At 45.0% G+C, this 13,022-nt stretch overlaps 1 protein-coding gene across 1 annotated transcript in view; it reads right to left on the bottom strand.

Moving 5' to 3' along the window:
* Positions 1-12,666, bottom strand: part of PLA2R1 (phospholipase A2 receptor 1) — a 121,329-nt gene extending 108,663 nt beyond the window's left edge. The window contains exon 1 of the mRNA XM_078451212.2: positions 12,128-12,666. Within this exon, the coding sequence (XP_078307338.2) occupies positions 12,128-12,236 (109 nt within the window). The 5' untranslated portion in view covers positions 12,237-12,666. The remainder of the gene's footprint in view (positions 1-12,127) is intronic.
* Between the last annotated feature and the right edge of the window lie 356 nt (positions 12,667-13,022).

The raw sequence follows: 13,022 nt of genomic DNA, 5'->3' as shown, positions 1-13,022 counted from the left end.
AACTTGAATTTTATTCAAAAATTTGTCTTTTATTCTTCAGATGAGAGGGAGCATTGGGAATAATAGAAAGCATGACTGAGGCTGTGGTGTAGATGAATTAGCATGGTGAATCATTCAGCAAAAACACTTATTGAGCATTTACTGTGTACCCAGCCTTGTTTCAGGTGCTAAGAATATAGGTGTGAGGCAAATGTCCAAATTCCTGGCCTGGAGGAGTTCTCCTGTAGGTGGGACGAGACAGTCCATGAATGGAACCAGTGCACAATCTGGGGACTTTTGCTATGATCCAGCAAGGGGACCGAGGCGTCAATTCAGCTGGTTGTGGTGAGAAAGGAAAGGAGGGAGTAGTGAGACTCCAGTCACTATAAAACTAATTCAAGGAGGGAAGAAATGACAAGATTTGGCGATCGATGGAATGGGAGGATTCTGGAAAAGGTAGTTGCAATGACTTGTTTTCTAGCTCAGGTGTTCAGGTGGCTGGCAGAGGCCTGCCAATTTCTATGACACTATGAGGTTGGAGTCTACAGCCTGGGGCTACTATTATAATCTGATCTGTCTGTTTGAACGGTGCTGATTGAGGGTACCTGTAGGACATTTCTCTTGAGGCCCCCCCACTTCATTTTCAGCACCCCTTCCCGTGACCTCCACCTGCCTTGTGGTGGCCCTTTGGCTTTAGACAGCTCTTAGAAATGGCTGAAGGTTTGAAGTAGTACGTGAATAAGATAAGGTTTGAAGTGTTAAGACTTCGTGAGGTTTCTGTACTTTTCACACAAAAACACTTGAAACAAACAATAAAACAACAATTCCTAAAATGAAGCTCTTTTTCTGGTGGATTTTAGGCAAGCAAAGGGCTTTCTGGTATTCAATAAAGCCCACCATGATAGCGGTCACCTAATCCAACTACACATAGAAAGTTGGTTTCAATGCTCCTCCATGTCAAGGGAACTGGAAGGAAAAGTTCACATACATGGTTCACATCAAGTGCAATGCTGACAACTAGCTATTGGGAAGCCACAGCTTGCCAAATGCAATCCAGTTTCAATCTCCCACCCCATTTCCCTGGGTTTAAAGCTCTTCTGCTGTATCCACCCACACAGCTGGTGCCAGGCTCATGCACTCCCTGCCCTGTATCATCTCTTGAATCTGTTTAGTCCCTTTCTTTTCTGACAGTACAGCAGCCCCCCTCCTCCCTTATCTTCCATTTTGCTTTCCGCAGTTTCAATTTACCCAAGCTCAACCGTGCCCAGGCAACAGACGATCCTCCTTCTGAGGTATCAACAGAAGGTCACAGGTAGCCTAACACTGTGTTGTAATACCCACGACATTCACCTCATTTCATCTCATCACACAGGTTATTTTGTCATCTCACATCACCACAAGAAGAAGGGTAAGTACAGCACAATGAGGTATTTTGAGAGAGAAACCACATTCACATAACTTTTATTATAGTTTATTATAATTGTTTTATTTTATTATTATTGTGGTTAATCTCTTACTGTGCCTAATTTATAAGTTAAATTTTATCATAAATATGTATAGGGAAAACCATAATATATATAGGGTTTGGTACTATCTGCAGTTTCAGGCATCCATTGGGGGTCTCGGAATGTATCCCCCGTGAATAAGAGGGGGCCTATTCTATTTCAGTTTGGACATGGAAGGGGTCCAGAAGGTAGTGGGGAGGGCATTCCTCCCCTGTAACCAATCTGAAGGTAAGCATCTTCTCTCTTGAGATGTATTGACCTTTTCCAGCTACACAAATATGGGTTTGTCCTGTCCAGTGAACAATGGATTCAGATCTGATTATGTTCCTTACTTAGATTACTCTGTAGCACGAAAGGATGTGGTAAGCAGCTGAATCCAGTCCTGTTCATGGCTGAATGGTGCAGAAAATCTGGATTCTTAATGACTTTGCAAACCAATAAGCAAGGAATTTCTGATGCTTGCAGCATGTGCATTGTACTTGAAAAAAGAGTCCCAGAGAACAAAGTTAAAGGTGTGTCTGCCCTTCCTGGCTCTCTCTGCATGCACATTGCATTTTATCCCAAATCATCTGAGATTTGGTGTTTGTCTCTTAATCTGACAGCACCTAACAAAGCCTGTAGCTACCTCTCAATTGCCTTCTATTAATCAACTAAAAGGTAAAATGTACTTTAAAATATCGCCTTATCCTGTCTCAGAACTTCTGTCTCTTTCTCTGCCCTAGCACTGTCCTTGATTTTCAGCGTTCTTTATTTCTCCTGCAGCTTCTGAACCTGGATAATCACCACCTCCACAGGCCCATGGGATCCCACTTCCTAAATCTTTTTACTTGTCCTCTCCCCCTTTCTCTCTAATCTTCCCAAATCACCACTTCCCGTTCCATGGGGCACATAATACACTTTCTCACATGTGGGAAACATGAAACTCTGCTAATCAGCTCCGCTGGCTTGGCTCCAGTTTTGTAGGGATTCAAATTGCCTGTTACCAACCCCTGTGTGAAGTGGATTTACCCTTTTAGATTGTCTTTGCCACTCCCTGCTTCCCCTGGTTCCCTCCTGCCCCTTCCTCTAACTGTAGCTGACCCTTACAGAAAAATCTCATCTCTTCTGAAGTTCTTCGCTGTATCTCTCTGTATGTTACCAATAAGTTTTTCAACTGAATTGAAAACATTTTTTTTTCTTTTTAGCTTTTAGTCTATTCCTCCATCGTTTTGTCTTTAACTCAAAAGTACCTAACAGACGTTGCTGGTATAAAAATCCTTATTCACAGCAGCTCTGTTATCATCTTATATACTGTGTTGAAAATATACCACCTCAGTAACTGGGGAGCCTCACTACAAAGAACAAGTTAAGGCAAGACACAGTAAGAACATAGTTAAACTTTCCTCAAAAAATCCTGCATTTTGGGGCACCTGGGTGGCTCAGTCGGTTAAGCATCCGACTTTGGCTCAGGTCATGATCTCCCGGTTTGTGAGTTTGAGCCCCACGTCGGGCTCTGTGCTGACAGCTCAGAGCCTGGAACCTGCTTCAGATTCTGTGTCTCCCCCTCTCTCTGACCCTCCCCATGCTCATGCCCTGTTTCTCTTGGTCTCTCAATAATAAATACATGTTAAAAAAAAAAAAAAAAAAGGCCTGCATGTTGAAGCCCTGGGCATATGATTCAAAGACTAGGTCATCAGAACAAACAGAAACAGAAAACAACTCCACCAACAATCAAAACAACCCTGGAAATGATGTGGCATTACTGAATCAGAAGCATTTCCATCTTAGGTGCTTTAAGAATACACCCATTTAGGGGAAAAAAATACATTTACTTAACTGGGAGACAGAAATTAACACAAAAACAAAAGGAACTTTTAATGGTAGATATACTGTTAGTCCCTGTACTCGTTTACTAGGGCTGTGATAACAAAGTACCACAAACTGAGTGACTTAATAGAAATTTATTGGCTCATAGATTTGGAGGCTATAAGTAAAAAATCAAAGTGTCAGCAGGAATGGCTCCCTCTGAGTCTGTGAGAGAAGGATCTGGTCCAAGCTCTCTCCGTCTTATAGATGGGTGTCTTCTCCCTGTGCCTCTTCATATCATCTACTCTCTGGGCATATTTCTGTGTCCCAATTTCCCCTTCTTATGAGGTTACCAGTCATATTAAATTAGGGTCTACTCTAATCACCTCATTTTAACTTAATTACCTCTGTAAAGGCCCTGTCTGCAAATAATGTCTCATTCTGAGGTAATGGGGGTTAGGACTTCAACATACAAATTTTCAAAATATACAATTAAAACCATAGTAGTCCCCATGCTTCTGATTCAGGCTGACTACCTACTTTGCAGGGCCAAGAGTAAAATAACAATGTGGGGCCTTGCCTGGGGCAAGGAAGTCAAGTCAATCTCCACTTCCCATGAGTTCAGGAGGGATTGCAACATCTGTGCCAGAAAGTGCTGGAATCACACTCAGTCCTTGGACTGGGAATAGATGACAGGCTCCCCACTCAGTCCTCGCTGGGCGCTGTCAGCCCAGTGGGGACAGCTGCTGCCTTGCCCTTCCCTGAGATGATACTGGCTGTTCACTACCAATCCCTGGGCCTCCTGTCACCCAAACACAATCTGGTTGGCACAGTGGGTGGAGGGTAGGAGTGTGCAGGCAGCTTAGAACCCATCCAGGGGATTTAGGGAGGTGACACAGGTGGAACTGAGCCTAAGCTGAGGCTTCTAGCTTCTGGCTCATGCTCTACTGTCCCATGAGACTTCAGGCCCAAAGCACAAATTCAAAGGTTAAAATTATTAAGAATTCCAAGACCCAAAGCCACAGAACATTGAACGCCATGTTGCCCTGCTGAACATGGGGCTCTGTGTCTTCACTGGCTACTTGCCTATGAAGCCCACCCTGTTCTTACTTGAACAACGCTGACACCATGGGGGAAAGACTTTGGCAAACTACAGAGCATTTCTTTTAGGGTAGAACTGCTTGAAGCTAAAGTGCCATCTGTACAATGGGTGTAATAATAGCACTGGCTTCATAGGATCCTGATACGGATTACCGCAGTCACTATGATCACTTTCTAAATGCTAAGAAAAGCAAAGCAAATCTTGACGTTGAGCACAGATAGTGCCAAATAAGACAATGTTGTCAGTTAGATAACCACTTTGAATTTCCTCTTTATGTTTTCATAATTAAAAGGAAGTTCTCAAGAACAGAATGCCAAAAGCCAGAAATAGTAAAACATTTTTACTAGCATATTTCTTGTTTTGGTTTTGTGTGTGTGTGTGTGTGTGTGTGTGTGTGTGTGTGTGTGTGTGTTTAGTTTATTACCTGGGAGGCTGAATATGTTTTTAGGTGAATCATTTACTTTTTTTTTTCCTAATTAAGTTTTCATTTAAATTCTAGTTAGTTAACATACTGTGTAATATTAGTTTATGGTGTACAATTTAGTGATTCGATACTTATATTCAACACCCAGTGCTCATCACGACATGGGCCCTGCTGAATCCTCATCACCTACTTCACCCATACCCCCCCCCCACCTCCTCTCTAGTAACCATCAGTTTGTACTCTATAATTAAGAATCTGTTTCTTGCCTCTCTCTCTCTTTCTCCCTGTGCTTATTTATTTTGTTCCTTAAATTCTACATATGAATGAAATCATACAGTATTTGTCTTTTTCTGACTCACTTATTTCGCTTTGCATGCTAACATATTTCTTTGGAACTGTGGTAGCCTGGAAAGTATCATAAATTTAAAAATCACGTAGCCACACATGAAAGCAGAAACTTCTTGTTTGTTTTGTTTAGCTCTGTATCACAGACTGAATTTACAGAAATTTTAATAATATTCCTCCATTTTTCTTGAACAGCTTTATAAAATATTTTTCCCTAAATGACTTAATACAGTATTTATAAGGCATTCATTCTTTTGTTTCTTTTATGAACTGTATGTCCTTTCACTCTGAATAATTAAAGAAATATAATTTATGTTCCTAGCTTTGAATTGGAACATCTCCTAAAAGGCTTTCAAAGATAATTTCTTCTTCTTTTTTTTTAATGTTTATTTATTTATTTCTGAAAGAGAGAGAGAGAGAGCATACACAAGGGAGGGGCAGAAAGAGAGGGAGAGACAGACTCCCAAGCAGGCTCCACTCTGTCAGCATAGAGCCTGACTCAGGGCTCAAACTCATAAACTGTGAGATCATGACCTGAGCAAAAATCAAGAGTCAAGTCGGACACTTAAACTGACTGAGCCACCCAGGTGCCTCAAGGATAATTACTAAAAGAAAATGGAGGCAAGCATCTATAAATGTCTCAACTATATTACTTTGATAGATCATATGAAGATTCATTGCACAGGGATGAGTTTAAAAGAGGCAAAACAAAGGAATCATTTCTTCAGAAAACTGGATATAAATAAGCAAATTGTTAGATAAAAGAAGGGGAAATGAGATATCTGAGCTCTCCACAACTCAACTGTTCTGGTCATTGGCTTGGAACTTGCATTGTGTGATATCAGTTACTGTGAAACCAAGAATGGCAACAGGTTGTTAGAAGCTTACTGAGAAAAAGTAAAGCACCAGGAAAACTGGAAGTCTATGTTGACTCTCAAAGACTAGTAAGGAAAACAGCCAGTCAGAGAAGCTAGAATGAGAAAACTATGAAGTGGAAAAGATTCTGAGAGAAGACAGTGAAGATGGGTAAACGGAGTCAGAGGGTTGGAGTGACTGATGGCTGGGAAGGACAGCTAAACCAGTATCTGATCAGGCTTTTATGTAAATTCCAAATCTCCAGATTAGAAGAATGGCTCATTGCCCAGGGGTGTAGGAATTGCCTAGAACATTTGCCTAGAATAGTTGGGTAATAGTAAGGGTAATAGTAAGGGTATTAGTACCTACCTCACTATGGTGAAGGTTCAGTGTGCTAAGGTATGTAAAATAGCACACAGTAGTCACTCTCCAAATGTAAGATACTATTAGGAGTTGTCAAGGGGGCCATTGTTACCTTTGTATCAGAAATTAAAGCTATGGGGGAAATCTCAGGGTCACAGTGTCTCCCCACTGCTGTCTCTAGGTGGTGGCTCTTCTCATCATCCTCTTTCAGAAGCCTCTCTCACATGGCACTCCATCTTCCCTTCCTCAACACCAGGGTGCACCCCCTGAATCTCTTCCTTGCATTTGCTATGACATTGATGCCAGTGGGCTCCCCATTGTCCTCTCCACCTCAATGCTTTTATTTATTTTTTTTTTTAATTTTTTTTAACGTTTATTTATTTTTGAGACAGAGAGAGACAGAGCATGAACAGGGGAGGGTCACAGAGAGAGGGAGACACAGAATCTGAAACAGGCTCCAGGCTCTGAGCAGTCAGCACAGAGCCCGACGCGGGGCTTGAACCCACGGACTGTGAGATCATGACCTGAGCCGAAGTCGGACGCTTAACCGACCGAGCCACCCAGGCGCCCCTCAATGCTTTTAATTTCCATACAGATGCTCCAACACTCTGACCCAGTGTTTTCTCCACAGATCATGGCTCATTAATGGGTCATGATATCAACGTAGTGTGTCATAACCCACATTACAAAATGAAATGGAATGGAACTGAGTAGATGAGTAGCAGCACGTTGTATTAGGTAATGGTATTTTTTTTTAATTAAACTTTTGTTTCAGACACATATGTCTGTACTGCCATGGATGCTGGGTTCCTCAACTTCCTCTGCTCCAAGAACCTTCTCTCACCTGTTCTCCACTTTAGCGACTGCTCCTACAACCACACCATGGACCTGGTCATACCAAGAATGGATCCATCTCCAAAACTTGTTATTCCCATTGTATAACCACTGCCCCTCCTATTCTTCCATTTCTCTCGTGTCTTTTGCTAAGCTTATGAATTTTATTTTTCTTCCTTTTTAGCCTGTATTTCTTGAATCCAAACTTTTTCATCCTCAGCATTCTTGCTGCCACTGACTTAGCTCAGGTCATCAATGTCTTCCTTCATGGGCAATCACTTTAACCTCTCAGATGGTCTCCCTGCTACCCTCCAGAATTGCCCTCTTCAAGTCCCAAACTGACCATGTCATTCCTAAACGTAAAAGTGCGACCTGATTCTCTTTGTCCAGACTCATGAGGCTCTTCTCAGCAGAGAATTTGCTCAACCAACTCACCCAACCAGAATTTATTTTCTTTCAGCAGAGTGCCTCTAACCAAACTCTTCATTTCCTCATCTCTTGCATGCATCCAAATACAGATATGTCACAGCTTCTTGTCTTGCCACACCCCTATTCTGGGGATCTGCTCCATCCACAGCCCTTGAAGGGCAGATCCCTGTGTGCATCTCACACCACTATCACATCCTACTAGCCATGGGAAGGCCTCTAATTCAAGAGCAGAACACAGGGACTGGCCAGCATGCTATGATGAATGTGGACAGATCCCTCTCCTAGAAAATTAGGCAACTCTTCCAAAAAAGCTGTGGGAGCCATACGTGAAAGGTCCTGCAGGTTGAAGCAGAAGAAAACAGTCCACAGAAAGAGAACCAAACAGGACCAGCAAGCAGCTCTTGAGAGAGAAACAGAGAAAGTAGTTGCTTCATTTCAGTGGTCAGTTCTCAGTTGCCAGAGGCCTGAGCCTCACACTTGCCTGAGTGACCTTCAGTGGGCCCTTTTCCCTCCATCCAAAAAAGCCCAAGAAAGAACTTTTAGCTTACTGCCTTTGCACACATTCTGTACTTTTCTCCAGAATACTCTATCTCCTTTTTCCCACGAGGCAACTACCTACTTATCCTTTAGGAAAATAAATGCCCTCTTGTGAGTCTGCAGCTCCTCAAGCCAGTCCTTTCACTGTATCCCTTTAGAATTTTGCTCCTTCCTTATTATTTTAACATCTACTGCACTGGTTTATAATTGTTTGTGTTTCTGTATCTGTCTCTGGACTCTCAGCCTCTTGGGGACATATCCTACTCATATTTTTATCTCCCCAGTCTGGAGGTGAGTAGCAGATTCCATTGGTTCCCTACCCACACCACCTACCCTGACATTGCTCCATGCAGGCCAAAGACGAGGAGATTAGTCCCCCAGGAAGGACCTTCCATCAGTAAGGGGTGGAGGGTGGAGAAGAAATACCTCGGTTTCCTTCCCCTCAGTGGGTCCACTGCATTCTCCACAGTCACTCAGAAGAGCTCCTGTGAAATCGGGCCCCAGTTGCCTATAATGGTTTTCTTCCCTTCCCTGTCTCACTTCCTCACTCCTTCATCATGTCTTCTACAATCACCTCCCAAATAAACTACTTACATTGAGATAAATACATGCTTCAGGGATTGCTTCCAGGTGAACCCAAACCAGGAAGGGAGATAAAGCATACAGTGCTTGACAAATAGTGAATGAGCAGGTGAAGCCTTCAGCACCTTACCCCTCTTCCTGTTGGCACAGGATTTCAAGAGTTGACCCTACCCCTCTATCCCAGTTCCCATCCTTCTTCCAAATAGGCCCCATGGTCATGAACTTTGACCTCAAGCTCAACAGCACCCCCACTTCCCCTGGTCACCCGTCATTCAGAATAGCCTACCCTGACCATCCTCAAGGACTAACACAGCTGTGGGCCCCCTCCAGTCCTTGGGAAGATAAGTGCTGCCAACGAAACTCTCCTATTATTAGGTTGGTTGGGGCCATTTCACATAATTTTCAGCTCTCGACATAGCTTTAAAATTCTTTTATTGCCCCCATTCATTTCCTTTAGCAACCTCTACAGAGACTATGTCCACCTTTCCCCAGAGTGCCTACTCCCTTCTTCATTCTCCCACCTGCCCTCCCAGTATTGGGGGTACTTGAGTGAATGAAGTTACCAAGTCACAGCACTTACTAGAAGAGCTCAGATTCTAGAACCACAGTGAAGCCCGTGTTACAGCCAACACAGACATGCCAAGTACAGTGCCATGTGCAGGGCAGTATATAATTGTTAAGGGACTATCAACCTGTCAAAGTAGTCTGGATTGGCCAGAGATGATGGTGTTGTGGTGATATTGAAACCAAAGGAAAACACTTGAGTGAGTACTATTATTACCTCCATTTTTATATATGAGGAAACTGAGGCACAGAGAGGTTAAGTAATTTGCCCAAGGTGACAATGGTACAGACAGGATTTGGACCCATACCATTTGGCATAGAGACCATGAACTTAACTATTATATGACACTATATCTACTGATTTTTGAACACAAAATTCTTGATAAATGATTGAAAAGTCAATACAATAGCCTCCCAAGGCTGAGATGCTTATAATACATATCAGATCAACTAGTAATACATATTAAACAACTCAGATGAAAAAGTACTACATGTACAATCTGCCTTGCATTATTACATACCCCTTATTAGTGAATATAAAACTGAAATGCATGCATATTTCTCCTGGCTGCTTTGTGGATACCAATCATAGCTAGAAGTAGTCAGTGTGGTTGGTGCACGTGTGGAACACAACAGTAAACCGAGGCACCTCCAAAACATGATTTAAAAAATGGTGTAAAAGCTTCCACATCTGGGGGCGCCTGGGTGACTCAGTCGGTTAAGCATCCGACTTCGGCTCAGGTCATGATCTCACGGTCTGTGAGTTCGAGCCCCGCGTCGGGCTCTGTGCTGACAGCTCAGAGCCTGGAGCCCGTTTCAGATTCTGTGCCTCCCTCTCTCTCTGACCCTCCCCATTCATGCTCTGTCTCTCTCTGTCTCAAAAATAAATAAACGTTAAAAAAAAAAAAAAATTTTTTTTAAAAAAAGCTTCCACATCTGAAAAATGGAAAGCTGGAGTAGACAATGTCTCAGGTCCCTTCCAATGCTAAAATTTTGTTTTTCCATCTTTGTATAAACAGGAAACACTTGATTTCAAACCGATCCCGATTATACTTTAAATGTCACTGATGTGGGGGATTGAAGTCAGGGAGGGGAGCCTGTGCAAGGTTTGGTACATTCATTGCCACACAGTCTCCAAGACCCACATTCCATGAACACCAGTAGCAGCATTTTCATATCTGAAGAATCTCTCTGCCAACTATGTCAAAGGCCTTCAGATATGCAAACTGTCACTTGGAGTGTCCAGGAGGTAGCAGATAGTTTTAACTTCAGAGTGCCCTTGACCACTAAAAAGAAGGCACTGATTAGAAACTATCTCAGGCCAGGATTTGGGTCTGCTACATATAGTAGGGATTAGCTCATTAGTGCTAACGCTGGCTCAGAGGATCAACAGTGCATTTTCTCTGTGTGGGTTGGGTCCAGCTTCTGTCCTATGGGCTACTGCCCTGTTCTAGATACCTATCACTAGGCACATTTTAAACATAAAGTAATAAGCACTGTATGGTAAACTCTTCGTGGAGATGGGTCATACCTGGGGTCAGATATACATCCACAGGACCATTTCTTTTGAACTTCCCAAGAGGGTTAAGAGGTCTCTGATCTTTGGCCATTTTAGAATAAGAATTACTCAATCTGTCCCAGATAAAGCCTTGTGGGAGTACGAGAGAATACAGTCCAGGTGAGATTATCTCAAAAACGTATGCAAAGTATGTTGAGAAAGAAAAAAACAAAAAACAAAAAACACAGGCATTGACCACACCTTGTTTTATCTCCTTTCCAAATTTATTGCCAAAGGCAGAGAGGATGGAGGCTGTCTGGAGGCTTCTCCTGGTTTATTTATCGCCCTGCCTGCCTCCTTTCACACAGGGGCTTCCACTTTTGGACACTAGCTTCCCTCTGCCTCAGAAGCACCCATGCAGTTATTCTCCAGAGTAGGCCTCCCTGCAGGACAACCTCTCCTCATGACTCTTTACACATCTTTTATGAGTCGTATGTATATTAGGTGCTGAATAAATGTTTGGTGAATTGATCCACTGTGCACTTGTGCTGGCGGGGCGGTGGGGGGTGGGGTGGTGACTTTGAAGGAACTCTGGCTCACTGGCACACCAAATGCCTTACAAGCTATCTCATTTAATCCTTGGTGGTCCTCTGGATATCACAGACCCCATTTCTCTGATGAGAGGAACTGAGAAGCCAAGAGGGTTATTTGCTCAGCTTACAAGGTCCATGGGGGCTACAGAGGCTCCACTCCCCCATTTGGTCTGCAAGGTATTAATAGAAAAGACTTTAGTATTCTTTTCCCCAGACGCAGTGGGGTAGAGGCCTTGGCTTAGGGCCACTGGGCAAGTGGTGGCACACATCCAGAAAGCTTGCTTTGGGAGGAGATGAAATGAGACATCTTTCTGCCATCATTTATCTGAGAGGTGACCCTTCCAAATAAACAACTCTCGGAGACTACATTTTGAAACATCTGCTACCCCTCTGTGCCCGGCCTGTCCCGGGACAGAGCTGAGTCAAGTTTTGCCGAGAGCCCAGGCCAGGCCCCTCGCCTCGCCGCCCGCTAACGCCAGGAGGATGCGGGGGCTAGAGGAGGGGGGTTGTGGGGCGGCGAGAGTGGGGTGCAAAGCCCGTCCGGCTGCAGGACTGGCCCATCCACACGGCTTTCTCGGGACTACCGAGACGCGGCTACCGTGTAAATCCGGCCGCCTTAGCTCCTTAGCAGCTCACGCCTCCCTGCCCCCAGCTTCACCCCTCCCTCCTCTGCCTTAACCACCCCACCCCCCGATGTGCCGATCTGGTCCCACCGGCCCTGGGGACACTCACCCTGCCACTCGAGGACCGGGTCGGGGTTAAGTGCCGTCGCCGCGCCCTCGGTGAAGCTCCGTGGCGCCCCCAGCAGAAGCAGCAGCGGCAGCGACCGCAGCAACAGCATCCCTAACCACTGGACTCGCCGGGCGCCCGGGGTGACGGTCGCGGCGGCCAGCTCCACAGCGGGAGCGCGGGGATGCGGCGCTGGGGGCGGGACCGCAACCCCCACCCCCCAAGTGCTCCACCCCTCCGGGGGCCTCGCTGCCCCTGCGTCCCGGCGACCCACTCCGTCGACCCTGCCGCGACCGTATGCGGGAGCTCAGGGCTCTGGGCCGGAGACAGGGAAGTTGCAGAGGTTTTCCCCGCCCTACCCACTCGGGCTAGGGCAAGGAGGAGGAAGAGGAGGTGGACCATCTGCCCATCCCAGAAATTCCTGCCTTTGGGGTGGGGAGAGAGGAGGGGTGAGGCTACCCTGTGCACGCTCCTCCTGCTTCCAGCAGCCTCTCTCTTTCCTGGGGGAGGCCGAATAGGAGTTGGGGGTGAGCAGTTGAGAATCCCTGGGACAGGAAGTCTGACATCTGGGTTTGCAAACCACCCGGATTCTGGTAAACACCACGGGTTTGGCAGCTAGCAGCTTAGAATAAATCGAGCTGTGCTGTGAACCCAGGCGCTTTGGGAGCACGCTGGACCCCCTCTCCTCTGGAATGTTAACCATTGGAGGTCTCTGGGGTGCGCCCGGCTCTTCCCTCCAAGTACCCCAAGGTTCTTCCATTGTTGAGCTCCTTTCCTTTTTAAAATGCCACCCCCCACTTTCCTTCTCCTTGGATCCCCTAGCCCAGCAAAATAGCTGGGTTATCCCACTTTATAGCTGAGAAAAACCGTCGGGAAAGGCAAAATTATTTGCTCTAGG

Source organism: Panthera onca, chromosome C1 (genome assembly GCF_046562875.1).
Source record: "Panthera onca isolate mPanOnc1 chromosome C1, mPanOnc1 haplotype 2, whole genome shotgun sequence".
In the NCBI taxonomy this organism is placed as follows: Eukaryota; Metazoa; Chordata; class Mammalia; order Carnivora; family Felidae; genus Panthera; species Panthera onca.
The sequence above is the reverse complement of the archived record's forward strand: the minus strand, read 5'-3'. Positions and strand labels throughout refer to the sequence as shown.